Here is a 27,942-nt window from a genome sequence, read left to right as displayed (position 1 = left end):
TTGCCCGGGTCTCTGGCCGTCCCCAGACTGCGGTGTGGCTTGTGAATCCTCCTGCTAACCTCTCCAGTCTAGACCCCCCCGAGCCACTCCGCCCTAAGATGGGCCGTGGGGTGAGTATCCCAAAGAGCAGGGGTGGCTCTGTGGGAAAGAGAAGGGCTCTCTGGAGGCTGAAGGAGACTAGAGGGAAAGCATGCGGTGGGTGGGATGTGGAGGGAGAGGCAGAGAGAGGCTGACTCGCTGGGTGGTCTGAACTTGGAACTCACAGTCCCCTGGCTACAGAGGCACACACAGACCCACTGCTCACGTGCCCGAGTCCTCTCCTCTTCAGCACCCCCACACTCAGCCCCCAGCCCTCCAGCTTGCCCTCCAGCATCCACATCTCTGTCCTGTACCCGGCACAGCCCCTCCTCCTCACCGCATCCCCTGGCCTCCCAGCTGAAGGGATATTGGCTGAAGGGATCTTCCTGCCTTCACCACCCCGGCAAACACTCACTTCTCTGGGAGTCCCAGCCTGAGAGGACCGAGAGGGGCAGGAGAGCAACTGCTCCTGTCACCTAACAGTTCTGGACACCAGCTCCAGGGCCCTGAGTTCCAAGGACAGCTGGGAAGGGTGTGGGGAGGAAAATGATGTGCCCCTAGGCCCCCGTCCAGCACTCCTCCGGATCTCCTGGCAGCATTGTCTGGGCCATGGGCTTGGAGGACTTTCCCATGGGCTTGGAGGACTTTCCCAAAGGCTGGTAAGAGCTGCCTGCTCCCCGCCTCCCACCCCACCCCCTCCACCCTTGTCAGTGATATTCTGCAGCACTGGGTATGCCAAGGGGAAGGCTAACAACCAGGGCTGGGGGAGGGGGCAGGCACCAGGCCTTGGCTACTTGGAAATGAAATTTCCATGTGGAGAAAAGTGACCCGATCCTTTTACCCACTGCGCCTGCTACTTTCCTTTTGTGCAATGCTGGGCACAGAGGACAAGGGCACAGGGAGCCATGGGGGTGCTGAAGAAAGAGGGGGCCCATGGGTCTGTGGGGAGTTCCTGGGGCTGGAGGGGTCAGGCAAGGACTTGTTATTGCACTGAGTTTAGCAGCTGGAAAAACTCTAAGCTTGGACACCAGGGTTCCTGAGCTCGGGTGGGAGCCATAAATAGAACCTGTGTGAGTGTGTGTGTATGTGTGTGTGTGTATGTGTGCATGTTTGCGCGCCTGCAGTCCATGTGCTCTCCACAGGCTGGAGTTGATACACATATCCGTGGATGAGCACCCGTGTTTGTGTCCCAGGGGGTAAATCTGAGAACGTAAAGACCTCCAAACATGTGTGGGCATCAGTGTCACTGTTGGGGGGTGGGGAGGGGTCTGTGAGGAGCTGTCTCTGCAGTGGGGGCTTCATGGAGGAAGAGGCGACAACCATAGGAAGATATACTGTCTTGGGATCTTAAACTGCCCCTTGGCATCTTCTGTTTCCCCAGCGAAAGGGAGTCCCAGCTGAGGTGCAGGACTCTGAGGTGTCCCTGAGGAGAGGCCAGGTGACCCTCCACTCCCCCACCCCAAGCCCTCTCTGCTGGGACTTCACCTTAAAACAGGGTGGACCCAGCTCAAGAGGTCCTGCTTGGGAAGCCATTTGGCTCGGCTTTTTCAGGGGACCCTCGCTGCTTGGGGACTGTGCTTCTCCCTCAGCATTCATGAAGCCCCTTGCCCGCCGCCCTTAGTAGCAAGTCTGGGAGCAGATCTGCTTCTGTTTGGACTGAGAGGGTGGGTGAAGCGGGGGGACTTAGGGCTGGAGCTTGGAGTTCAACCCACCAGGAGACTCCTTAGGACAAAAGCCCCCCACCCACATTCCCACACTGGGGCTCCCTTTGCCCTATCCCTTTTCCCCTGCATCTTCCCTCTGGAGCAAGGCCCCTCACCCCATCCCCCTGTGGCCGGGGAGGGCAATGTGGGAGTTGGGGGAAGGGACAGCATGGTGGGAGGGAACCTGCCCCTCCAGCTGCCAGGGGAGGCTGAGGAGGGGGTAGTGGCTGACTTCCAGCTTCCCCAGCTCTGGCCGGGCCTCTGGCTTTCTCAGAAAGAACTCTCTGTTCTCCTTTCGCATTCAAGCCCCAGGCTGGGCCTTGTGGTTGGGGGAGGGGGAACAGGCTGAGGAGGTGGGAGGGGGGTGGGGGGTCCTTGCTTTCTCTCTCTCTTTCTCGCCTAGGCAGCCCGCTGGCCCCAAATCTCCACAGGCTCCTGGCAACGGAGGCCAAGGTCCTTGCCAGGGCAGGGGGAGGGGGAAGGGCCTTGTGTCCCAAGCTCTGAGCCGGGAGAACAGGGTGGGAGCTGGGGGAAGGGGGTGCGTGGGGCTGTTCGCTCAGCCGCCTCCAGCGTGCCCAGAGTGTGTGTGGGCTGGCGGTTTCTTAAACCGTCCATTTGATTCTAAGCTTCGTGAACATTCACATCTGAATGCACAGAAATTCTCAGCCTCTGCTCCTTTGCCCCAGCTGCGCCCCTCCTCTTTGCACACCAGCCCCCCACCTCCTTCCTGTCCCTAAAGCTCCAGAGGGCCTCACTAAAGCTCCCAAGGCCACCATGAAACTTGTCCAGCCTGATCATTTGCCTTCCACCCATCTCTCAGCCCTGTCCCACCCAGGACAGGGTTTGTGAATCCAAAGCATTTCAGTTCATTCCATGAACTCTCTTCCGTCTCCTGGGGAAGGGAGAGGCAGCTTCTCCACTCCTCTGTCGGGCTGCTTTAGTCTTACGGACACTTCTTATGGAGATAAATATAAACTTTAGTGTGTTGGGGACCATGGTGTCCACTCCCACCGCCCGCCTCCCTTCACCCTGATGTCGCTGGTCGGGCTCCTCCCTCTCCAGGGCCTGGATTCCGTGTCTGCTCAGGGCAGCTGCTGCCTTCCTGGAATTGTTCCTGACTCTGGCGGGAAACAAAGGCATTGTCCTGGAGCACCAAGGGGTCCTTGAGGCAGTGAAACCACTCTGTATGGCACCGTAAAAGTGGACACGTGTCATTATACATCTGTCCAGACCTCTAGAATGTACAACACCAAGAGTGAGCCCTAAGGTGAACTCTGCACTTTGAGTGATGACACATCCATGTAGGTTCGTTGGGGGACGTCGACAGTGGGGGAGACTACAATTGGGGACAGGGTTATATGGGAAAATCGGTGCTTTCTCTCAATTTTGCTGTGAACCTAAAACTTCTCTAAAAGAAAAATCTACTTTTAAAAATGCATTATACTTCATAAAAGGGCAAAGCCCTGAGCCATAAATCCCACCCAGGTATCCCTTCCTTATGGAAAGAAACAAATTACGCCGTAGCTTAGAAAAGCTCATCCCTGAACACCCAGCATAAGGCAGAAGCTGAGCAGCGCTGTGACTATCCTGAGGGAAGGGGAGGGCAGGGGCCTGGGGAGGACCAAGGGAAAAGATGCTGCCATGGCCACCCCAGGCCTTCCCCAACCCCCTTCTTGTCCCATCACCCCAAGGCAGACTCCCCTTGAGAGGAGACATTTCCCACCCTCTCCCTCAGAAGTCCCCAGGAGGCCGTGAAGTCTGGTGGTGGCGAGGAGACCTCAGGTGCTGAAGAGCAAAGGGAAAATGGCCTCAGGAGGCTCCTGCTAAAATGTTTCCCTGATTTCACCAGAGGACCCAAGAATGCCTAGACCTCAGAGCTACATGAATTTTAGTTTTAGATTTATCCCCAGAGATTTTTTTTTTTCCTTGGACAAGTGGGGCCAGAGTGTCGTCTTACCTAGTTGTGATTTGGGGACTCAAGTTGTGCAAATTGCCTCTTGCCCAAATCCCCTCTACAAAAGGCCTTCCCGGCAGGATGGAGAGGGGTCTCAGCAAATTCCATGTCTCCATTTTCTAAACACATTCTGACCCTCCAACTGCCGACTTCTCTCAGTCCATGAGCCTGGCGCATTCTAGTTTCACTTTCTACCACCAGGCCCTGTTGGCTCCCCATCCCCCTCTAGATACTTCCCTGCCCTGACCCAGCCTGGCTCCCCAAAGACTCTTACTCCCCAAATTCCTAACTGTCTCCACTCCTCTCTGGATAAAGTAGCCATGATGTTGGGACAAAGACATCCCTACAGGTGCTTCTACTCACCCTACCTCCAATCCAGCCTTCCAGGATTTTAAGTGGTGTAGGGTGGTGGTTTTAAAGTTTTGGTTTATTTTGTTTTGTATTTAGCAGCAGGGTTCTTTTTTTTTTCCTTTTTCTTTTTTAGCATATCTTTATTGACTTCAGAGAGAGGAAGGGAGAGGGAGAGAGAGATAGAAGCATCAATGATGAGAGAGTCATTGATCCCCTGCCTCCTGCAAGCGCCCGACTGGGGAGCGAGCCCGCAACCAGGGCATGTGCCCTGACCGGGAATCAAACCGTGATCTCCCGGATCCTAGGTCAGTGCTCAACCGCTGAGCCACGCCCTTCAGGGCGCAGCAGGGTTCTTTCAACAAACAAAATCTTAGCAGAAGTCCAACTACTAAACAACTAAGAGTGGGCTCCTGAGTCCTGAGCCCCTCAGTCTTCCCTGAAATTCAGACATAAAGCCCCATGTCTCTGTCAATAGTTTGCAAACTAAGGGTCTGGGGTTCCCTCCACCCCCTTTTCCTCCACTGGAGCATCACTGCTTTGAATCCACTCCCCCCCCCCCCCCCCCCCCCCGCTCCCAATGCCTGGGCTCCCCGCTGTCAGGTGGGAATAGAGGCTCAATCCCTGTGCCCCCTGACTCTCTGGGCTCTCCCCTCTTCCTGCAGGCCGGACGCGAGTACTCGCCTGCAGCCACCACTGCAGAGAATGGAGGCGGCAAGAAGAAACAGAAAGAGAGGGAGCTGGATGAGCTGAAGAAGGAGGTGGCCATGGTGAGGGGACCCAGCTAGGAGAGCTGCCCTGCTGCCTGGTGCACTCAGAGAAGCCTATGCCACAGCCCCCCCCCTCCCCCTGCCACCCCGTGCTCCTTGCCTCACCTCTGTGCCCCTGATTGGCCTCACACACATTCCAAACACACACACGCTCAGCCTCCCTCCCCAAAGTAACTCAGTTCTCATTCCCAGGATGACCACAAACTGTCCTTGGATGAGCTGGGCCGTAAATACCAAGTGGACCTGTCCAAGGTGAGTGAAGGGGCTCTGGTGAGAGAACCAAGCAGTGGCAGGGTTCAAGGGACCTTAAAACTGTAAGCCAACCCTTTTTACAGATGGGGAAACTGAGGCCCTGTGACTAATTGATGGCAGAACTAGAACTAGAACCCAGGTTTTCTGCTTCAGAGTCTATAGCTCTTTTCTTGTGTACCCGAAAGCCAGGACTCCTTAGAACCCCGGCCCCAGAGGGCCTCCAGGCAGGGCTCTCTCTACCTTAAGCAGCTTCTGTGATGCACAGTCTCGCATGGTACTGACATACAGGAAATGGTGGAGTGACCTATTACTATTCTTACGGTAGTGTGTTGGGGCCCTGCTATGTATGGAGCAAGTGGTAAGTGCTTTACATACATTTTTCTAATCCTTACAACAGCCTTGAGGGATAGGTGCTGTGGACCTCTTTCTTAGAGCAAGGAGACTCAGGAGGAGCGCAGCTTCCCACGGTCACGTCAATAGTAGGCAGCACAGTCAGGCTGCCAAGCCCATCATTTTGAAAATTAAACTCCTGCTGCAGGCCTTCCCTGGTTGCCCTTTTGAAAATCCTATGCCCCTATTGCTTTACCTTAGTAACTTTTCACTCTCTGGCAGTAATATCTATTGATTGTGTGTCACCTCTCTAGATCATAAGCTCCACAGGGCAGGGACTTTGTGGGCCTTGTCTATTTCTGCTAATCCCAGAGCTGACCCCCAGAGCTGATCATAGAGCCTGACATTCAATACACACTTATTAAATAAATGAGTGGACAGATAGAAAGATAAGTAAAAAGTAGCCTCTGCTTTCAAGGATCTCAAAGTCTAGTAGCAAAAATGAATGCACAGAATTCCAGTGCCAGGTGGTGGTTGCAGCTCTAGAATCATGCCTAGGATGTGATGGGCTGCAGAGAGGGGCATTTGAATCAGCCTGGGGCTAGGAAAGCTGGGCCAGGAAAGTGATAGGTGACTCCTGAAGCTGTGAGACACTGGTGGTCAATAATGTAGGACTCTTCTTAAATCCTTGGTGTAATAAAAAGAAAATCCTTGGTGGAGTGGGGAATCTGAAGGAAGAGAGAGAGGGAGGAACCAATTGGGATGTCTTTCCAGTGAGCCTTAGCCAGACTACCTCCAGGGGAGGTTATTGTGGCCCAAAAGGTGTCTCAATCCTATGATGACCAAAGAAGGGGCCACACTCAAAATCCTTCTCCGCCTTCAAGGCCTCTGACACTCATTGCAAACACTACCTCCTTCATGTGGCCTCTCCTGAAGGTCCCTCAGCCCTTCCAACCAGGTGGGGTTCTCCTCTCCACCTGGACATTCCCTACCAAGAGCAGGTGGGAAGTGGTAAGGGGCCAGATTGGTTCCAGATGCAAACTCCCACACTTCTGCTTGCCTCCCTCAGGGCCTCACCAACCAGCGGGCCCAGGACATTTTGGCTCGGGATGGGCCCAATGCCCTCACCCCACCACCGACAACCCCAGAGTGGGTCAAGTTCTGTCGCCAGCTTTTCGGGGGCTTCTCCATCCTTCTTTGGATTGGGGCCATCCTCTGCTTCCTGGCCTATGGCATCCAGGCTGCCATGGAAGATGAACCCTCCAACGACAATGTGAGCTGGAATGCCTGACCCCTGGACCAGCCCATGGCTGTCCTCCAACTTCGAATCTCCAGCATAGCTAGGGGGAGGAGGGGAAGGAACAAGACCCTCATGTCACAGCGCTCTTTAGGCTGAAAATGGGTGAGGTTTTTATACATATCTATAAACACCCCCAACACACACACACACACACACACACACACACACACAATCACTCATGAATGAGAAAGCCCCTCTCTGTTTCTTTACACTTAAGCGGGCTTGTCTGCCATCCCTCATTCTTCACCCCCTAGAGAAGTCCTAGTCCTGGGAACTCCTAAGACTCTCCCCACCCCTTTCAGTCTTAGGATGTCTGGGACTAGAAGATTGAGGGGGAGATTAGAGAGGCCTTTCCTCTACCATTTTTACTTCCAGTCATAGACAAAGGTCACTTGTCCCATGTGACAGTTGCCCCTCTAGGGTTGGGAGATGGGCAGGTCTCTCAAACCCTGTCGTCTTGCCAGCTATATCTGGGCGTGGTGCTGGCAGCTGTGGTCATCGTCACTGGGTGCTTCTCCTACTACCAAGAGGCCAAGAGCTCCAAGATCATGGATTCCTTCAAGAACATGGTTCCACAGGTAGATGGCCAGGCTGGGCTCTGGGCTGGGGCTGAAAGTTACTGGGAGGGTCCAGCTCATCCCTTCTCAACTTTGGGTTCTGAGATGGAAGCTTGGGCAAAAAGTCCCGCCAGGTCTCTATGCCAAGACGCAGGGCTTCTCCTCCTCCTTGGTGGGGCTGGAGGAGAGGTGGGAAGGCAGCAGGAGAAAAAACAGGGAGAGACAAACACTTCATGAGATGCCCATGGCTTCCCCACAGCAAGCCCTCGTGGTGCGGGAGGGTGAGAAGATGCAGATCAATGCGGAGGAAGTGGTGGTGGGAGACCTGGTGGAGGTGAAGGGTGGAGACCGCGTGCCTGCTGACCTCCGGATCATCTCTTCTCATGGCTGCAAGGTGAGGGGGCCATGCCAGAGCAACTGGCTGTGTAGAGCCGAAAGGGACCCAGTTGGAGGTTTGAAGGCTGGGAGAACCAGGTCCAAATGCCAACCCCTACCCCCATACCTCCCAGCTGCACCTTGCCTCACATATAGTGCTTATGCGTTGTCTCCTAGCATCTGTGTGTGATGAATGCTCTGTGCCGTGGGTATTTCTTTGATCTCTACTTTATAGCCATCTTGTATTGAGTACCAATTATTGTCAGATGCTTTATGCCATGTAATTCAACTCTGTGAGAACGGTCTAATCATGCAGGGCTGTCATATGTGGCTACTTTAGGCAGTGCCATTTTCATAAGCCACAGTGTTGGTGGCGGCCCCTGTGATTGTACAATGCATAGATTCTGATTCCATTCCCCATTTTACAGATGAGTGAACGGAGGCTGTGTTGGTTAAGTAACTAGCCCAAGGTCACGTAAGAGTTTAGTAAGAGTTAGGATTCCAAACCAGCTCAGGGACAATAGTTGAGCAATGCTATAAATATGTGATGAGGACAAGTGTAATTTTGTCCCTAGTGTCATGGAGATTGAGTGCAGTTGGAGTCAGAAGACAGCTGTGTGTGCACAAGTGCATCTGCCAGTCTGATAACTGCACCCTCTCCTCTTCCTCCCAGGTGGACAACTCATCCCTAACTGGGGAGTCAGAGCCCCAGACCCGCTCCCCTGAGTTTACCCATGAGAATCCCCTGGAGACCCGCAATATCTGCTTCTTCTCTACCAACTGCGTGGAAGGTGAGAGGCCAGCCTGGTGGAGGGCTCCTCATCCTCCCACCCCCCGAGGGAGGAGTCTGAATCCTGAACCCCCAGTGAGGCTTGGGGGCTGTGCCTGTACTTACTCATCAAAAACCCTGCTACAGAGGAGGGAATTGAGGATTTGGGGGATGGGGACCCCTAAATACTACAGAAACAGTCCCCTTCAGAGAGCAGGGTATTGGCTGAGATGGCAGGACTCCATGGAAAACTGACCTCCCCACAGGAAGATCCCTGTTCTGTCCATGCTGACACTCTATGGGTTCCAAAGCCTTTAGGTATTGGGCCAAGACAAGCCCCTACACACATGCACACATACATTTACACACTCTCACACTCTCCTATCACACACACAGGCATACATGCTTACACACACACATCACACATTCACATGCACACACGTCCCAAGCCAGCCTTACTCCTGGGGGCCCTTGATTTGACCAAAGCCTCTGTTTCCCCAGGGTTGGGGATTTATTGCCTCCTTCTCTGGCCCTTGCTTTGACCAGAGCCCCAGGCTGGGGGAAGGGCAGGAAAGCTTCCAGTCAAGTGGATACTTGGGCCTCCTTCATGCTCTATCTAGGACTGTGCTTCACGAAGAGAAATTGTCATGCTTTGGCTGCCCAGTTTGTCCCATCCTTGTTCTGAGTTTTAGAGATGACCAAAGGCCAGCGAGAGATCCCAGAGCTGCCACCACTTAGTGGCTGGAGTCCAAGTACAACTGCAAACTGTGCCCTCTGTGGTCATGCCAGGGAACCGAGTCAGGGTTGACTCGGAGAGGGAGTAGGGGGCAAGAGCTGGTGGGAGAAAGAGGCTTGACCAGACCACAGGCCTCAGAAAGTAAGCCACAGAAGGCCTTGTACCCCACCTCCACCCCCTCCCTTTCTGGGGTTTGCTGTTGTACTGAGCCTGGATATGCTTCTCTGGGCTTTTCCCTTCTTTCAGCAAGTTGGAATTAAAATGAAAATCAACACATGTTAAATTTCCTAAATTTCTAATGTACTGAGATTCTGAAGTTTGCTCTACATTTCTCACAACTGTCAAAAATGCTAAAAATGCCTAGTAAATTGTTAAAAATGCCCAGTAAAATATTTTCATTGCTTGCTCTGAAATTGGCTTTGAACAGAGTATAGGAAATGAATGGAACTAACATTTGTTGAGTGCCTACTATGTGCTGGGCATGGTCTAGGTGTATTAGAGCACTAGCTTATTTAATTATTAAAACTCAAGTGTGGCTGACTCCAACATGCATGCTCTTACCCCTGTCCTGCCCTTCCTCCCCTGCAGGCCCCTCTAATGTTTACATAAGGGTCAGTAATTGCCTGGCTTCTTTTATGGAGATTCATGCCTCATGTTGAGAAAGATAATCCTAAGATTACATGGAAAATCCATAATAAGTGCCTTACTTTGTGTTCATGATATACTTTGGATAACAAGTAGGAGCTGATTTTATTGAAGTACTTACTGCAGGCAATATTTTTGTTTCACTTATTGAATCTCTTCAATTTGAACGCTGAGTTTATTTGCAAGCCCTTTCCACAGGCCCAAGTGTAAGAGAAAATAATTTGCTGTTGTGCTGAGTGTGGGGTTGGCGATTTAGGCAGGAAGATTAAGCCAAGTGAGGTATAATCTACCGAAACTCCTGGAGCAGACCCTTTGGTTCATTTACTCTGGGGTGGTTTTCCTTTCTCAGGAAGCAGGACAGAACTTCAGTTCCTGGGACCCAAGGCACCCAGCCTGGTGTTTCCTCCTGTGTTGCAGGCACTGCCAGGGGCATCGTGATTGCCACAGGTGACCGGACGGTGATGGGCCGCATAGCCACTCTGGCCTCAGGCCTGGAGGTTGGGCGGACCCCTATAGCCATGGAGATTGAACACTTCATCCAGCTGATCACAGGAGTGGCTGTGTTCCTGGGCGTCTCCTTCTTTGTGCTCTCCCTCATCCTGGGCTACAGCTGGCTGGAGGCAGTCATCTTCCTCATCGGCATCATCGTGGCCAACGTGCCTGAGGGTCTGCTGGCCACTGTCACTGTGAGTGGTCAGGCTGAGGTGCCACCAGGGGAGGGTCTTGCTACCCTTTCCTCAAAAGTGATAGAGGCTTATTGCTTCTCAGCAACTTTTTCACTGCCAACCCTTAAAATCACATCAGATTCTCATGTAATACATGGCTTAGAGTGTGAGTCTGAAGAAGGTCATTTAATACATGGCTCAGAGGCCGAGTGTGAAAATCCTCAGGCTGGGCTGTACTTTGGCACGCAGTCTCCCCCAGAGCTCGCCCTAGCCTCATCTCACCGCCTGTGCACTCTTCACCTGCTGCCTGCAGTCTGGAGCTCATCTTGGCCAACTCTTTTGTAAAAGCTCTCTCAAAGGTCACCGGTGACTGCCTAGCAAATCCAGTGACCTTTTCTCAGCTCCTGTCCTTAACTCTGCCACTGAAATGGATACTGCTGTCCACCTGCCTAGAATCCTCTCCTTCGCTGATCACTGTGACATGTCACTATCCTGATTCTCCTCTCCTCTGTCCCCAGCAGGGTCTTCTCCTCCCCAAAACTGTGTCTCAGGCCTCAACTCTCTGCTCTCCTTACATACTTAAGTGAGCCCAGTTTTCAGCACTCATTCTGTGTGGGTGACTCTCACATCCCTACCCCCAGCTCTACTCTGGCCCTCTTTGGAGCCGTAGACAAATGTCTTCCACTATGTACTGGACATTTCACCTCAATATACACCCATGATCTCGGTCCAGCTGCTCACACCTAGGTCCCACTCATGTTTGTGGAGTAGGATCAAGGGAGGAGGGATAGAGCTGTGCTCTGGGGTAAAGCCATAGACATCTCTGACTCAGGCTTGGCCCTTTTTCATTCTTTTTCTCCCAGGTGTGTCTGACGCTGACAGCCAAGCGCATGGCGAGGAAGAACTGCCTGGTGAAGAACCTGGAGGCGGTGGAGACGCTGGGCTCCACCTCCACCATCTGCTCTGACAAGACGGGCACCCTCACCCAGAACCGTATGACCGTCGCCCACATGTGGTTTGACAACCAGATCCATGAGGCTGACACCACCGAAGACCAGTCTGGTGATTGGGCACCCCAGAGGGGTGAAGGGGACTGGAGGGTGTCCAGGACACTGGGTGGCGGCAGAGTGGGTGGAGAGAGATAGGGCTCTAAAGGGGAACCAAGCTCCGGTTCTCCCTCATTCCCTCCCAGGAGCCACTTTTGACAAACGGTCCCCTACATGGACGGCCCTGTCCCGGATTGCCGGCCTCTGCAACCGTGCCGTCTTCAAGGCCGGGCAGGAGAACATCTCTGTGTCTAAGGTAAGAGGTCAGGGGTGTCTCCATGGCCTGTCCACTTTGCTGATGCCCAGCTTCCCCCCTCACACCCTGTGGCGGCCTCCAAGCCTTCAGTCCCCCTGCCCTTGGCCTCCATCTTTCTCCGGCCCCACTGTAACACTGGATTCTCTTCCGGCAGCGTGACACAGCCGGTGACGCCTCCGAGTCAGCTCTGCTCAAGTGCATCGAGCTGTCCTGTGGCTCCGTGAGGAAGATGAGGGACAGAAACCCCAAGGTGGCGGAGATTCCTTTCAACTCCACCAACAAGTACCAGGTGTGGTCAGCAAACTGGGAGGGGGGAAGGGGAGGGACAGAAACGAGGGGTGCACAAAGCCAAGGGGGAGTCATCAACGTGAGAAATGGGGACATCTGAGCATCATGTCCTCCCACCCCTGCCTTATTCCCCTGGACAACTTGGGTGACCACACGTCTAGTTGCCATTACCCCTTAGCTCCCAAACCCTCACTCCTTACCACAACCCTCCTGACTCCTTCCCAGAGCGCCCCATCTTCTGGCTCCCTTTCATCACACTCAACCCTTCATCACACTTCAGAAGTTGAAACATACTTCTGGAATTCCCTTAGAGCATCCCTCAGCCTGTAGGCATCTGTTAAATGCCAAGAACACAGTCTCAGCTACGTCCATGTAGGCCACAGAGGTAAAGCCCCACTGAGACCAGTATAGAGGTGGGAATGCTGACAAGCGAGCCACCTAGCCCCTGTGCAGTGCCTGTCTTAGCTGATCTTAATATATTATTTGTTGAGTCAATGAATGTCCCATGGGAAGGTGACTCTCAGGTTACAGGGTTGGGACTATGAGGTCCAAACATCTCTCCACACACAAAGACTGTCTCTATGCTGACAAGGGCTGACGGGTCAGGGGTTATTTTATTAAAGGAGGGTTTCTTACCAGCCTCTGCTCTGTCCTAGGCCCCATGCTGGGCATTGGAGCTGATAAGACTATTATGGCCCCTCTGTAACTGCCCATCTTCTCTCCAGCTGTCCATCCATGAGCGAGAAGACAGCCCCCAGAGCCACGTGCTGGTGATGAAGGGGGCCCCAGAGCGCATCCTGGATCGGTGCTCCTCCATCTTGGTGCAGGGCAAGGAGATCCCTCTAGACAAGGAGATGCAAGACGCCTTTCAGAACGCCTACATGGAGCTGGGGGGACTGGGGGAGCGAGTACTGGGTGAGGGTCCAAAGCAAGGAGCTGGGCTGAGAAAGGGATTCTCAAGCCTCAATGGTTTTCCTAGGGTGAGGGGCCTTAGGGGTGTTCAGGCAGCCACCTTGCTGCTCTCAATCGTCACTTCTGCCCCTCTTCAGGGTTCTGTCAACTGAACCTGCCCTCTGGAAAGTTTCCTCGCGGCTTCAAATTTGACACGGACGAACTGAACTTTCCCACGGAGAAGCTCTGCTTCGTGGGGCTCATGTCCATGATTGACCCTCCCCGGGCTGCTGTGCCTGATGCTGTGGGCAAGTGTCGGAGTGCAGGCATCAAGGTACCGGCCTCACTTCTTCCCCTTTCCCTTCTCCTGCTACACCCTGAAGCTGTCATCTGCAAGCGGCCTTGGAGAGCTCACCCTGTCCCTTGTGCTCAGAGTGCTCCCTGGCATGGCTCATTCTGTTCTGATGTCAAGCTGATCTGGCACCCTTATCTTGGGGATATGGGTGTCGATACTCCTCCCAACTACCGCCCACACTCTCTAGCCATTTAGAATGGGATTAGCAGGCTCCTCTCTGCACCCACTCACTCCCCCCACCCCGAATCCTGCAGACCGGTTCGAGCACTCATTCCACTTAGCATCCCTCTCCCATGTTTTCTTGTCCAACTGCAGTTGCTTCTCAATGGTCACTCCCTCCTTGGTGCTGCAAGTATTCTTCATTTAACAAATATTTATTGTTTACCAACTATGTACCAGGCACTGTTCGAGGTGCTGGAGTTCAACAAACAAGCCAACATAAATCCCTTCCGTCTTGGAGCTTTCTTTCCTGTTTCAAAGATACAGCACTTTAACGCCTCCCTTAACCTAGTGACTCACCTGGTAGGGTGCCATTGCTTCCTCCTCTTGTTTCCAGCATCTCACCTATTACCATACAAGTTCAACTCTACCCGGCTACTGAGGGTCAGGTACTGCACTAGGCACTGGGGATTCAAAGTTGAGTAAGATACAGCCTGGCCCCCAGAGTTCATGGTCTCTCAGGGGAAGTGAATGACTTTACAACTAACCACAGAACAATCATAATATTTGAGCACTTACTATAGGTCAGTTACTCTAATAATAAAAACAGCCAATTGTTTTGTGAGACTTTATATGAATCAGGTACCACTCGTAGCACTAAACTTATATAATCTCATTTAACCTTCATAACAATCCTATAAGTAAACCCTAGTATTTTTCATTTCTTACAAAGAGTGACCAAGACACCAAGTAACATGCCCAAGACCACACAGCTAGTAAGTGGTAGGGCCAGGATTTGAACCAGGATCTGCTATTTCTCAACCATCACACTAGAGGACTTGTCTGTATATGGGTGTATATATGTGATTTCTGAACCTCATACCACTCTGTCTCTAAGGTAGACTTCACTACCCCCATTTAAAAATGAAACAAGCTGAGGCTCAGCGTGGGTAAGGAGCTTTCCCCAATAAATCTGTTAGTAAGAAGTGGGTTGGCTCAAAAAAAAAAAGAAGTGGGTTGGCTCTATCAAGTATGGTCTGCTTCTTTGGAAGGCACCTGCTCCCTGCTCATTAGACTGCCTCTTGCCATAATCAGAACTATCACAGAGGCCTGGGGAAAGTCCCTCCATGGGAAGTCAGAGCCGGGAACAGTTAATTCTGGGTCAGGGAACTGGACAATGTTTTACAGAGGGCATGATATTTGATCTGGGCCTCGAAGGTTGACAAGTATTTTGTAAGGCTGTGAGGGAGAGGAAGGCATGTCAAGAGCAGGGAACAGTGTGTACCCTTTGCTTAAATGCCAGACTTGGGCTTTATCCTGTGGCCCACAAAGCCACAGTTGTCACAGGACAAATCTAGCTTCTAGATGGAGGAAGACCTAGACTTGGAGAAGAACTGAAGTCAGGGAGATAAGCAAGAAGCTATTGCCTTCATTCAGGCAAGGGATGATGACCTGAACAAAGGCAATGACAAAGGGAGTCATTACATTCAAAAAATGATTCGAGAAGTTGGTGACTGAACTGGTTATGGGAGGTGAGGAAGATATAGGAGGCAAAAGCCTGAATGAATGAAAGATGGTTTCTAAGGTAGGGAGTAGAGAAGCAGGCTTGGTGGGGGTAGTGAAAGTAGACATAATTAATTCAGTTTGACCTTACCTTCAAAGACTCTATAAGACACCCAGGGAGAGATGTTCCAGGGAAAGCTGGAATGTGGTTTGGAGCTCAAGAAAGAGGGTTAGGACTAGAGATTTGAATCCAGTTAAACTCTTCATAATTATGAATTGTAATGTTTACTATTATTGCCCAGGAAAAGAGCATGGGTCACGACAAAGTAGGAGAATGGGACCCTGGGCCACACCAACACTTAGGGGCCGGTAGAGGAATAGGAACCAGTGACGCAGGGAAGAGGGTGATAAGGCACAGCTAGCATTGATTGAGCGTCCACCTAATGTCATGTCACCTACTCTTCATGACAACTATGAAAGGTAGAGCTCGTCTTCTCCGTGTGCTGAGACTCAGTGAAGGCCTAAGGTCCTAGAGCTGGGGCAAGTCAGCATTTACACTTAGGAAGCCTCTGACTCCTAAGCCACTTCTCCCACTCTTCTCAGCTGCCTCCCTGAAGAGGGTGGGAAAGTGCATGCAGAGGGTGGAGAGGAGTCAGGAATAAAGGGTCGGAGGAAGCCACAGGAGAAGAAAGTTTTAAGGAGGGGTGGGGAACAATGCCAAATGCCTCAAAGTAAGTCAAGGAGAGGACTGCAAAGATGCCATTCATTGTTTTTCAACTGTGAGACCCATGCAGCCTTTGGGGCGCAGTTTCAGTGGAGTGTTAGGGGTGGAAGATAAGGCAGTGAGGCCTGGACAGGCTTCCTTCTTAGTATCTGTGTGATTTGCCCCATAACCCACACATGCAAATGCTATATCCTCACCTGGCTCTGACCACCTTATACTTATAATGGCCTCTTAACCAACCTCTCAGATGCCAACCACCCGCCGCACCCAACTCCATCCATTCTGAAACGCAATGAGCATGGCCAGTAGGGCAGGAATCGCTTTCCTCCCGCATCATGGAGGAATGTCAGGGGAGTGGGAAGGAGGGTTGTTCCCCTGTCACCCTTACTCTGACCACCAGTTAGATGCCCTGCAGCAATCATCTTCGACACTAAGAAAACCACGTCCTAGTTCTGGCTCCCTGTGACCTTGAGCAAATCACAGGTCCTTTCTAAGCCTTTGTTTCCTCCTAGGTAACAGAAGGAAGCTGTTAAGGGCCCTGCCCGCTCTGTCAGCCTCATATCCCATGAAATCCAAACTCCTAAACAATCTTTGAGGTTTCTCTGTCAAGGGACCCTCATTAGCATGTTATTCTGTCATGGCAGCTCCTCCATTTAAGCAGATTATCTCTAACTCCCAGAACACGACTTGTCATTGTCTCTCCCCCTGACCCACTCATTCAAACACACACACACACACACACACACACACACACACACACACACTTCTGTTATTTTGGCTTGGATCTACGAGCCCCACCACCTGCCTTTTCCTGACTTTAGGAAGGGAATAGGCTGGCACACGGGGAGGGGCTTAATACTGTTGTGATGTTTTCTGTTCTCTGTTCTCTTTTTTCCTTTCTCCTTCCCACCAGGTGATCATGGTGACCGGGGACCACCCAATCACAGCCAAGGCCATTGCCAAAGGCGTGGGCATCATATCAGAGGGCAATGAAACTGTGGAGGACATTGCAGCCCGGCTCAACATCCCCGTCAGTCAAGTCAACCCCAGGTGAGGCGAGGCCTTTGCAGGAACCCCTGTCCCCAAGCAGCCCATTCTCTCCCACAGGGTGCCTGAGTCCAATGGGGGTATCGGGATAGCACCTCTGGGACCTTTATAGGCCTTTCCTCTAGTTCCTCAGTCCTGAGGGTGGCCAGGCTGTGTCCCTGTTCATCTGTGTAACCTTGGAGATGTCACCTTACCTTCATGGGCCTCCATTTTCTCAACTACAAAATTAAGATCCTACCTACACCGCAGGGTGGCTATAGCTATGAAATACGTATAAGGGAATGAGTGCAAGCCTAGGAAACTGTACCGACTGATTATGCATGTGGTGAGGATCTGGCATCATCTCCTCGGGGAGAGGAACGGGGAAAACAGGCCACTGAGCCTGAGGGAGAGGAGGGGGAGGCCTGGGCGAGACTGGAGGCCCAGCGCTGTCAGGAGGGCAGCCGGGCGAGGCCAGGCATCAGCGCCCTGCCCGCCCTCCAGAGAGGCCAAGGCGTGTGTGGTGCACGGCTCGGACCTGAAGGACATGACGTCGGAGCAGCTGGACGAGATCCTCAGGAATCACACGGAGATCGTCTTCGCTCGGACGTCCCCACAGCAGAAGCTCATCATAGTGGAGGGCTGTCAGAGGCAGGTGAGCAGGCGGCCCCCGGCAGAGCTGGGCCCGCGCGGGGGCCTTCCCCCTGCATCCTGGCTGTACCTTGTCCCAGGGAGCCATCGTGGCGGTGACGGGAGACGGCGTGAACGACTCCCCGGCGCTGAAGAAGGCGGACATCGGCATAGCCATGGGCATCTCAGGCTCGGACGTCTCTAAGCAGGCAGCCGACATGATCCTGCTGGACGACAACTTTGCCTCCATCGTCACGGGCGTGGAGGAGGGTGAGGAGGCCACGGGTGGGGGCACCCCGGGCAACTGATGCCCGCACACCCACTTCCCGTGCCTTTTACCCCAACCACAGAGCCAGCTCGGGATGCCAGGCGTCTGCCTCGGGCATTAGCTTCCCTCACGCACAAAATCATCCTCTCTCAGGAAGTCAGGCAGCCACACTTCCGTGGCTAGGGGTCAGGAACAGTCCCCCTGATCTCCCTCATGTCCCCCAAATTTCCCACAGGCCGCCTCATCTTTGACAACCTGAAGAAATCCATCGCATACACCCTGACCAGCAACATCCCCGAGATCACCCCCTTCCTGCTCTTCATCATTGTCAACATTCCCCTGCCGCTGGGCACCGTGACCATCCTCTGCATCGACCTGGGCACTGACATGGTGAGGCCAACGGCTGGAGAGGGGACGGGCAAGGCAGCCGTGTGGGCATGGTGGGCAGGGGTGGGCAGGGGTGGGCAGCAGGTGGAGAGAGAGACGAACCAAAGCAGCTGACCAGGCCATGCTGCCTGAAGAGAGGACAGGCACAAGGCTCCCTTCCACCCCTCTCCCCCCACTCTCCACTGCACACAGGTCCCCGCCATCTCCTTGGCCTATGAGGCCGCTGAGAGTGACATCATGAAGCGGCAACCGAGAAACCCGAGGACAGACAAGCTGGTGAACGAGAGGCTCATCAGCATGGCCTATGGACAAATCGGTGTGGCGAGGCCCTGGGGCTCGGGAGGGAACCCAAGAGGATTCTTTCCCCAGAGTCCAGGACAGGGGCCAGTTCCCCCAGGGTCAAGGATATCCTCCTCTGGCCTGTCGGTGCTGGCCCCCTCCAGCTTCCTTCTCTGACCCAGGCGCTACATTTTGCCCACGACCCACAGGGATGATCCAGGCACTGGGCGGCTTCTTCACCTACTTCGTGATCCTGGCAGAGAACGGTTTCCTGCCATCACGGTTGCTGGGGATCCGCCTCGACTGGGACGACCGCTCCACAAACGACCTGGAGGACAGCTATGGACAGGAGTGGGTGAGTGGGGCTGTGTACCTGCGGACATACGTGTATACGAGGGGGTCCAAACGCCTGGCAGAGGTGGGATTGGGGCTAAGCGTGGATTCGGTGCCCAGGGTTTAACAATGCTGCCTCTCTGCCGCCCTCCCCCAGACCTATGAGCAGCGCAAGGTGGTGGAGTTCACCTGCCACACGGCCTTCTTTGCCAGCATCGTGGTGGTGCAGTGGGCCGACCTCATCATCTGCAAGACCCGCCGCAACTCGGTCTTCCAGCAGGGCATGAAGTGAGCGCCTCCCCCTGGCACCGCCTCCCAGGCAGAGGGGCTCACACGGCTCCCTCAGCTGCATACCCATAGTCATGTCTAAATAGATGAGAGAAGAAGGGGTGATAGGACCGTTTCTGATGTTTTATTCTGTTCTTAAAATGTACTTGTTAAGGCCTCCTTCCACCTTCCTTCCCATTTTCTCTCTATGCCTTCCTTCCTTCCTTCCTTCCTTCCTTCCTTCCTTCCTTCCTTCCTTCCTTCCTTCCTTCCTTCCTTCCTTCCTCTATCTTGTATTCTAGTGACACCCCCCATCCTTTGCACAGCTTTAAATACAGGGAATCCTGTGTTCCCCACACTCACAGTAGCCCTAGTTTATAGCAGCTGCCTGTAGTAACGGTGTTATCCTGTGGGGTCTATGAGCTGCTCAGGGTCAGGTTCAATGTCTTCTTATGGTCTGAGTTAGCATGTGCCAGTCACTGAGGTAAGGGATTCAAAGACAGTGTTTAACCTCACAGTGGCTCTATGAGGAAGTATTACTTTCAATATGTGGATGAGACCCCCCAAAATTTTCAATGACGTGCCTGAGGTGACCCAGATGGGTTAATGCAGGTCAGCTTCGACAGCCCAGGCCCTTGGCCACTGCACGGGGTGGCTCACCTATCACAGTCTGGCACCTGGAAGGAACTCAGTAACTGCTCTGTGCATAGCACGGCTGGTGCTAAGTGCTGAAGGTATCACTCCTCTTTAATTCCTTCCACTTCAAATGATGAGCACAGGTTCCCAGACGAGCTTTGTCACAATTTCTTAGTAAGGGGCAAAAATAAAAATGCCAAAACCCTGGTGAAGTTAATAGCATTTAAGATCCCAGGGAGAGAAAAGTGAAAATTCTGTTAGATAAATAAAGATAACATGAAGGAAGGCAATTCCAGTGAGCTAAAAACACTAACGGGAAAATGCAGTGAGAAGAGAGCAAAGGGCAGAGTCCAAGAAACTGGGTACAGCTCTGGGCTGGGACTCAGTGTGCAGTGCATGGGGGCACAGGGAGCTGGGAACGCAACTGGCTAAATCCCACCAACCAAGAGGCAAATGGAAAGAAAACAAAAGTCAGGCTGGGTACAGGGGAGTATACCAGCAAGTCACCTGACCAGAGGCAGCCTCAGCTCCTCAGGCCCACGTGGATTCCCTGAGCCCTCAGGGGTCCGCAGAGGTACTATTTCCATTGTTCAGAACGCTTTATGGAAATCAAGCCCTCTTCCGTGAGAACGCTCCTAGGCCCCCCAACGGTTGTTCCTAGGCAGGAGCCAGGTATGAAGTATAGTGATCGCATGCTCATGCGTAGTTCTGTTTGGAAGCTGGGTATGTCTAATTAATTTTAAATGGGGAAATATAGTCACTAATTATTAACAAATGCAGCTTGGGAGACAAACATCAATTAAAACGTGGCCTTTATAGAAGAAAAATAAAAGGGGTCCTTAATGAGTGGAAAGTTGGGGAACCACTGGCTTAAACCATAAAGAGGTCATGTGCACAAGGTTATAAAAGGTTGAGTAATGATATGACTGAGCACTTTCCATGTTCGGGAGCTCTCTACACATTACCTCCCATGACTGTCCCAGCAATCCTATAAAATAAAGATAATACGTTCATTTTACACAGAAGGAACACAGGCTCAGAGAAGACAAGAAACATTGCTTATAGCCAAAAGCTAGTAAGTGGCAGCTCTGGGACTAAATGCCACTGTCTGACTCCAGAAACTGCCCTCAGAACCTTATTGTATTTTGCTTTTCAGTTCTGACGTAGTAAACACACGTTAAGCACCTACTCTCCAATGAGCTTGCCCTCTGACAGTGTTCTCTGCTTTATTGTATACCTATAACTAACAGCTGCCAGGGGCTGTAGGAGACACTGAGAATGTAGAAGACATAAGTGGGCCCTGAACTGAAGGAGCTTTCATGGCATCTCGCTGGGGAGATGGCACTTTCACAGACCACTTTCCTGGAGCAATAACAAAATTATAAGCTGCCTACGGGCAGGCCCCATATCTCCAGAAGGAAGCTTACGTTGCACGTGGCATCTCCAGAACAGAGCCCATCACCCAACACATGAGAATCATTTATTTAATGAGTGAATGTATGTGTTATAGACAACAATAGGGTAAAATGAGTAAGCATAAAAGTTAAAGAAAATCTTTCTTGGGTTACACACCATGAGGTGTCTGCAGAGGGCACAGGAAGATGTCACGACCCTTCCCTCACAGTTCTTTCCCCTCCACCCCCAGGGGTCTCCCTGGATCTCTCCCTCCTTGTCCTCTCTTCAAATGCTACTTACCTTCCTTTCTTTGCCTTTCCAGGAACAAGATTTTGATTTTTGGGCTCCTGGAAGAGACAGCGCTGGCTGCCTTTCTATCCTACTGCCCAGGCATGGGTGTGGCCCTCCGTATGTACCCACTCAAGTGAGTGTTTCTTTAGAAGGGCACCTTCTAGCATGGCCCGGTGCTCAGTTGGCCCCAAACACCAAGGTTGTGGGTTCCATCCCAGGTCAGGGCACATACGAGAGTCAACCAATGAATGCATAAATAAGTGAAACAACAAATCAATGCTTCTCTCTCTCTTAAATAAATAAATGTAAAATAAAGGGGCACCTTCTAGGATCCAAGTTCTGGTCTATTCAAGTCCTCCTGTACGTACCCAGCCTCTAAGGTTCCTAACACTCTCCCCTGCTTCTTTCAGGGTCACCTGGTGGTTCTGTGCCGTCCCCTACAGTCTCCTCATCTTCATCTATGATGAGGTCCGAAAGCTCATCCTGAGGCGATATCCTGGCGGTAAGCATCGCTCACCTCACCCCAACTCTCCCAAATGCAACCCCCACTGCTAGCTACCCATCCAGGGATCCCAACCCAAACTCCAGTTCAACTGCTGTGCCTTCAGATCCCGGGATCCCAGGTCCTGGGGGCCCTGACCTGTTGGACCTGTCCTCCGCACCCACTTTCTCTCAGATCCTGGTCCCCCACCCCCTCAACACACAGTTGGCCTCCGAGGCCCTGCACCTTCCACCTGGAATCACAACACATTAGAATTAGAAAGGCCCTTGAGGTCATCTACCCCACCTCCACATTTTACAGACAAAGAGAGGTGCAGAGGTGAATTATTTGTTCAGGCTCATAAAGGACAACCAACCTAGAACCACAGCCTCCTGATTCCCAGGCATCAACCAAGTCTTTTTCCCCCAACAAGTACTTTGATCACTTACTGGAGGTTGAAAAAGGAAGGCCTATAAGCCAAATGGAGTCCATGGATAATGCTTGATTTGGCCTGCCCTGTATTGCGCGGGTGTGTGTTTTTAACTGCCCAATATTGAAAACTTGGGGGCTTTCACATAAAATCCGAATTTCTGACTTCTCCTGAAAAATTACAAGAGTTGCCAACCCATGACCACATTTCTGCTCAGCAACAATAGACGGCTGCCCCTTTAGAAACTCATTTGTTACCTGAATAGCCACTGTAGTAATTAGGAATTTCACCCCCAACTACTCTATGCCCACCCTCTACTTCATCAAGTATAAGTCTCTCTTTTCCACTAATCTATGACCCCAGCTCACTGGGCTTTCTCCCCCCTCCCTTTTCACCTGCCCACAGTTTCTTACCTCAGTCCCCTTCCCCAGGCTCCTATCCAATTGGCCTCAACCACCCAAACCCTGATGCCTCTTTTCACGCTCACCTTGCAACCCCCACCCCCAATCTCTCTAACAGGCTGGGTGGAAAAGGAGACATACTACTGAGCCCACTGGAAAGAAGAACCAGGCACGGGAAAGATGGGGTGCCCTGGAGGAGTTGCAGGGATGGTGATGGGGAGGGAGAAAAACTGGGGTGGCTTTAGGGGAAGATTTGGGAGAGAGAATGAGGCAATTTAGCAGGCTACATTGGGGGGAGCAGGTAAATAATCTTGAGGTGATTGCCCCAGAGACCTAACTCTGAACAGCCAGATTAGACACCCTCCCCAGATCCTGCTCCATCCCACTCCACCACGTTGTCTGTTTTTATGAGGAACTGAAGGTTACTCCAGCCCTCCCCATTCCCTGTACCTTTGCCCCCACCGCTCACTAGAACAGATCAACATCTAAAGGCAGGGACACGTCTAGCCAGGAGGAAGGACAAGGTCTCAGGTCACCAATGTCTCTTTATGTCTCCAGCCATACCCCACTTCCCACCTTCACTCCTCTTGCTTCCTGCCCAACTCTGTCCCCGGCCTTCCCCTCTGACCTAGAAATCACAAGCGGTTCCTCCTGTTGAGGCCAGAAAGGGAAGCTGGTTGAGAAGCTGGCCTGTCTCCCAGTCAAGGCCAGTTAGGAACCTCTAGAGGGGAGCCGGGCATCACAGGGGGGTGAGAGGTTAGGGTATGGCAGGGGAGGCAAACAACAAGGGGAGAGACACAAGGAAGGAAAGAGAGATCAGTGACCAGGCATTTGATGTCTGGAATCTCCAGGTAGACGTCTAGGCTCCAGCCCTGTGTCCTGCTCTTTTAGAGTGCCCTGCCGGCAGGCCAAATTCAATGTCATCAGAGCAGCAGCAGAGGCGGGACCAGAAGGCAGTCAGGAAACTTCACTGAGATCCCACCCGTGTGTCACAGTTCCCACCGGCCCTTGCTTGGCCGGCTGTTCGGCCCCTGAAGCCCAGGTGTCACAGGTGCCCCAGCACTCTCGCTCACATGCACTTGGTAACACCCGCCCTTCAGAATGCTAAGAACTCCAAGCTCCATGTTGTTCTGAGGGGACAGCTGCCAGTTCATTCCCTGCCCCTCCCACCCCCTTCCCCTTCATGCCCATGCTGATGAACCTGCATTATTCCTAGGCACTGCCAAGCCAGGAGTTCCCTAGCCAACAGCTGGCATTGGGGTGGAGAGGTTCCCAGAACCTTCCTGTCTTCAAGGGACATGCAGAATCAGCTTAGGTCACCAACATGGTGAGACCCCTGGGCCAGACAAAAAGGACTAGGAGACCTGCCTTTGACCTCTCGGTCAGCAGGGCTATTCCTCTAGGCAAATGCCCTTCATGCTGATGTTCATTGTGCCCAGTTTCCCTAAGATGAGCAATTGGTTTCCAGTTCCTACGGGAGATACTTTTCCTCCCCTTACCCCCTCCCCACCTAGCACTTCTGCTCTGTAGGCAGCTCTGCCCATTCTTCAAGGCTGGCTTAGAAGGCATTGGGAACGTCCTGTAGAGAGACCTAGATGAACAAAGCAATTGAGAGACACCTAAGGAAAATGCAAGACCTAAGGCAGAAAGGAAGGAAGCATAAAACACAAACTTTAGGTCAAGACCATACGCCACCTCCCACGTCTGTTACTTTATTACAGTGGAATTCTACTTTATCAGAAACACCTTTAAATAGAAAGTCATTGCCTTGGGCTTGGAAAACTAAGTGGGAAACCACAACGATTTGGGCCTGATTAATCTGAGATTTATTGACTGTGGATAATAGATTATCTTCGCACAATCAATACAAAGGCATTTGTTTAGTAAATTAAGAACATAAACAATATTGCTAAGGGTGGCATATTTAGAATGCCTAAAACAACCCTTTTCAAGCACTTTAGCGATCTCCATTTAGAAGTAGTGAGTGTATGGGCTAATTATCATCAATTCTTATGTGTTTGTTAAAGAAACATCTGCAAGACCTTTACTTGGTGACCTTTTATAAGACATTAGTTTGAGGCACTACATATGTACTTGAAAATAATAAAGTTGCATTTCTTTATGAAAAAAGAAATCCCTTCCATAATTCAGATGTCTATACTGAATACTTTCTATGCTCCCAAATTGTGGAATTGAAATGTGTGCTGAAGCAGAACTTGGCTTATAGAGAAAGCAATAAGAGCTGGCAGGGAACAGGGACAGGAGGGAAATAATCTGGGAGCAGATGATATCACTGAAGAAGGATAGAAGGGAAGAAATTAGGTTGTAAAATGATCTAGAAGAAAATATAGTAAGGCCTCCTTCCTCTTGGCTGAACCCACCTAAAGAACCACAAAGGTTTGTCCAGGATAGGAAAGGGTTTATGAGTCTATTAGGACCCAAATCCTTGGGGCCACTTCCACTTTTTGTTTCAGACCAAAACAAGGCCACTCTCAATCTGAGGAGGGAGGAAGGAGACGCTGGGCTGAGGGGCCCTGATTGTCAGCACCAGTTCTATACTGTGTGCAGAGCCCTGTTCTGGGTGCTGTCTTTGGGGGATGGAGGGAAAAGTAGGTGCAATCCTCGAGGGTCACCATGTAGCAGACCTCAGAAACCTTCCTAACCCTGGCCGGTGTGGCTCAGTTGGTTGAGCGTCATCCCAGGCACTGAGAGGTCCCTGGTTCAATTCCCAGTCAGGGCACATGCCCAGGTTGGGGTGCCATCCCCCAGGAGGGAACCTGTAGGAGGCAGCCGATCACATCGGTGTTTCTTTCTCTCTCTCTCCCTTTCCTTTCTTCTCTTTTAAAAATCAATAAAAACTTTTTTAAAAAGAAACCTTCATGGACAGGGTGTGATGGGCAGGAGGGAGGGACATTTGTGAGCTGGAGGAGGAGGGGTGGATGGGTGGTGTGCATTCCCCCTGGGGTTCCATGGGAATGGGGAGTGGAAGACACCTATGCCAGGATCTTGAGATAGCAGTCAGAAGTCAGTTCTTAGCCCCTTTATTACAACTTTATTACCACAGTGGTGGAGATGGTTACTGTAGCAACATTCGTGGTAGCATTAATGGCAGCTCACTTTGTGCCGTAACTTTGCCAAATCTTTATTTGTATAGTCTCATTTAATCCCAGCTCAGGGTCTTCTATCTTTTTAAAATATGTTTTTATTGATTTTAGAGAGAGAAGAAGGGAGAGGGGGGGAGAGAGAGAGAGAGAGAGAGAAACATCAATGTGGAGAAACATTGATCGGCTGCCTTCTGCACGCCCCCACTGGGGATCGAGCCTGAAACCCGGGAATGTGCCCTGATCCAGAATCAAACCGAGGCCTTTAGGTGCATGGGCCGATGCTCCACCAACTGAGCCACACTGGCCAGGGCTTACGGCCGTCTATCTTGATAGTCCTTCTGCCAGGAACATGTTTCCCTACTTATTCATGGGCCTGCCTTCCTCATTTCATATGGCCGCTCCTTAAACATGGCCTTCTCAGAAAACCCCTCACAGACCACCCCAAATAAATAACACTCTGGCACATGTTTCTCCATTTTCTTTGTTTTTATTCACAAATACTTACTTACAAATTTAGGTAGATAGAGAGATAGAGGGATATAGTGATAGATGATGATGATGATGAAGATGACAGATGATAGATAGATAGATAGATAGATAGATAGATAGATAGATAGATAGATAGATAGATAGATAGATGATAGATAGATAGATGAGATAGATAGATAGATAGATAGATAGATAGATAGATAGATAGATGATAGATAGATAGATGATAGAGATAGATACATGATAGATAAATAGATGATAGATAGATACATGATAGATAGATGATAGACAGATGCAGACATACATACATACGTAATATATATAATATATACATATAATTTAAATATGTATATAGTTATTGTTCGTTTGTTGCTTTATACTTTTTTGGTTTATTTTCCTGACTCCTCCAGAATAAGTTTCATGCACACAGGGATTTTTTTTTTTTCTTTTGTTCACCATCTTTATCTTTAGCACCTAAAACAATGCCTGAAGCATATTAATTAGAGAATAAATACTGGTGGGTTGACTGAAAGATGGAGACTAAGAACAGGATACCTGTGGGCAAAGAGGAAACCTGACCAACTCCATGGTTCAGTGAGCTGGGGAGGCTACAAAGGGATCCAGGAATTTGTGGACAATGAACTTTGAGCAGTGAGAGCTGGGTAGAGCCTGTGATTTGACAGTAAGATGGAGACTATTGTTATCTTTAATTTATAGGTGAGAAAACTAAGGCTTAGAAAGGTTAAATTATGTATTCAAAGTTTCAGAAGTGGTAAACATCCAAATAAGGATTTAAACCTAGATCAGCCCTCTAACCGCAATGCCACCCTCATCTGCAGCTGCAGGAACAGGATACCTGTGGGCAAAGAGGAAACCTGACCAACTCCATGGTTCAGTGAGCTGGGGAGGCTACAAAGGGATCCAGGAATTTGTGGACAATGAACTTTGAGCAGTGAGAGCTGGGTAGAGCCTGTGATTTGAGCCAGGGAAAGGGAGAGGGTATGGTCTTAAAGATGCAGTAGGGGGTTAAGAAAAAAGATAAGAAGACATTCAACAACCTGCTAGAGAATCTTAATGAAAAGGTGAGAGACTCTTACTACTGGATGTAATGTTAGAAGTTCAGGCCAACTTCTGGCCCAGGCAAAAATGCTTTCCATGACATTTCCCTTTTATCTAATGAATAAGAAACATGATGATTCATCAGAGACAGATGGCAAGCTAAATATCCATAATGCTAAGAATGCAGTAAAAAACAGGAAAATGATTAGATCAACATCAAAAGAACACAATTAATACAAAATGAGTCTTTCAAAGACATCCTTGGATCCAGCGAATTCAGTGGAGGATTTTTTCAAAGTCCTCAAAGTTCTTATATTATTACAACTGTATGCAACTGTATTAGAATATAGAAAATAATTTCATATTGCCCAGCCTATTTTATAAGACACATACAGTTTTGACAGAATTTAATTTTAAAAATATAACTTAGAGGATATAACCCTGGTAAACATATATGCACCCAATATAGGAGCATCCAAATATATTAAAAAACTTCTGGGGGACTTTAAGGGAGAGACAGCAATACAGTCATAGTAGGGGGCTTTAATGACATCACTGGACAGATCTTCCAGACAGAAAATCAACAAGGAAATAGCGACCCTAATTGACACACTAAATCAGATGGATTTTATTGACATTTACAGAATATTTCACCACAAAGCTGCAGAATATACATTCTTCAAGTACATATGGGAGATTTTCAAAGATAGACCACATGTTAGGACACAAAATAAGTCTAAAAATTCAAGAAGATTGAAATCA

At 50.8% G+C, this 27,942-nt stretch overlaps 1 protein-coding gene across 1 annotated transcript; it reads left to right on the top strand.

The window, feature by feature from the left end:
- On the top strand, window positions 1–25,192 carry LOC107538442 (sodium/potassium-transporting ATPase subunit alpha-2). The gene is made up of 23 exons (XM_016214705.2): window positions 1–110; window positions 4,749–4,853; window positions 5,046–5,105; window positions 6,505–6,708; window positions 7,200–7,313; window positions 7,552–7,686; window positions 8,341–8,458; window positions 10,235–10,503; window positions 11,346–11,544; window positions 11,675–11,784; window positions 11,939–12,073; window positions 12,798–12,987; window positions 13,122–13,297; window positions 16,618–16,754; window positions 17,235–17,385; window positions 17,462–17,630; window positions 17,864–18,018; window positions 18,208–18,331; window positions 18,504–18,649; window positions 18,785–18,915; window positions 21,248–21,349; window positions 21,627–21,718; window positions 22,647–25,192. The coding sequence occupies exons 1-23, from the start codon at window positions 99–101 to the stop codon at window positions 22,673–22,675; spliced, it is 3,063 nt and encodes a 1,020-aa protein (XP_016070191.1). The 5' UTR covers window positions 1–98; the 3' UTR covers window positions 22,676–25,192.
- Window positions 25,193–27,942: the final 2,750 nt, after the last annotated feature.

The sequence above is a fragment of the Miniopterus natalensis genome, chromosome 19 (genome assembly GCF_054644295.1).
Source record: "Miniopterus natalensis isolate mMinNat1 chromosome 19, mMinNat1.hap1, whole genome shotgun sequence".
Taxonomy (NCBI): domain Eukaryota; kingdom Metazoa; phylum Chordata; class Mammalia; order Chiroptera; family Miniopteridae; genus Miniopterus; species Miniopterus natalensis.
Note: the sequence above shows the minus strand (reverse complement) of the source record. Positions and strands in the feature narration are given on the sequence as shown.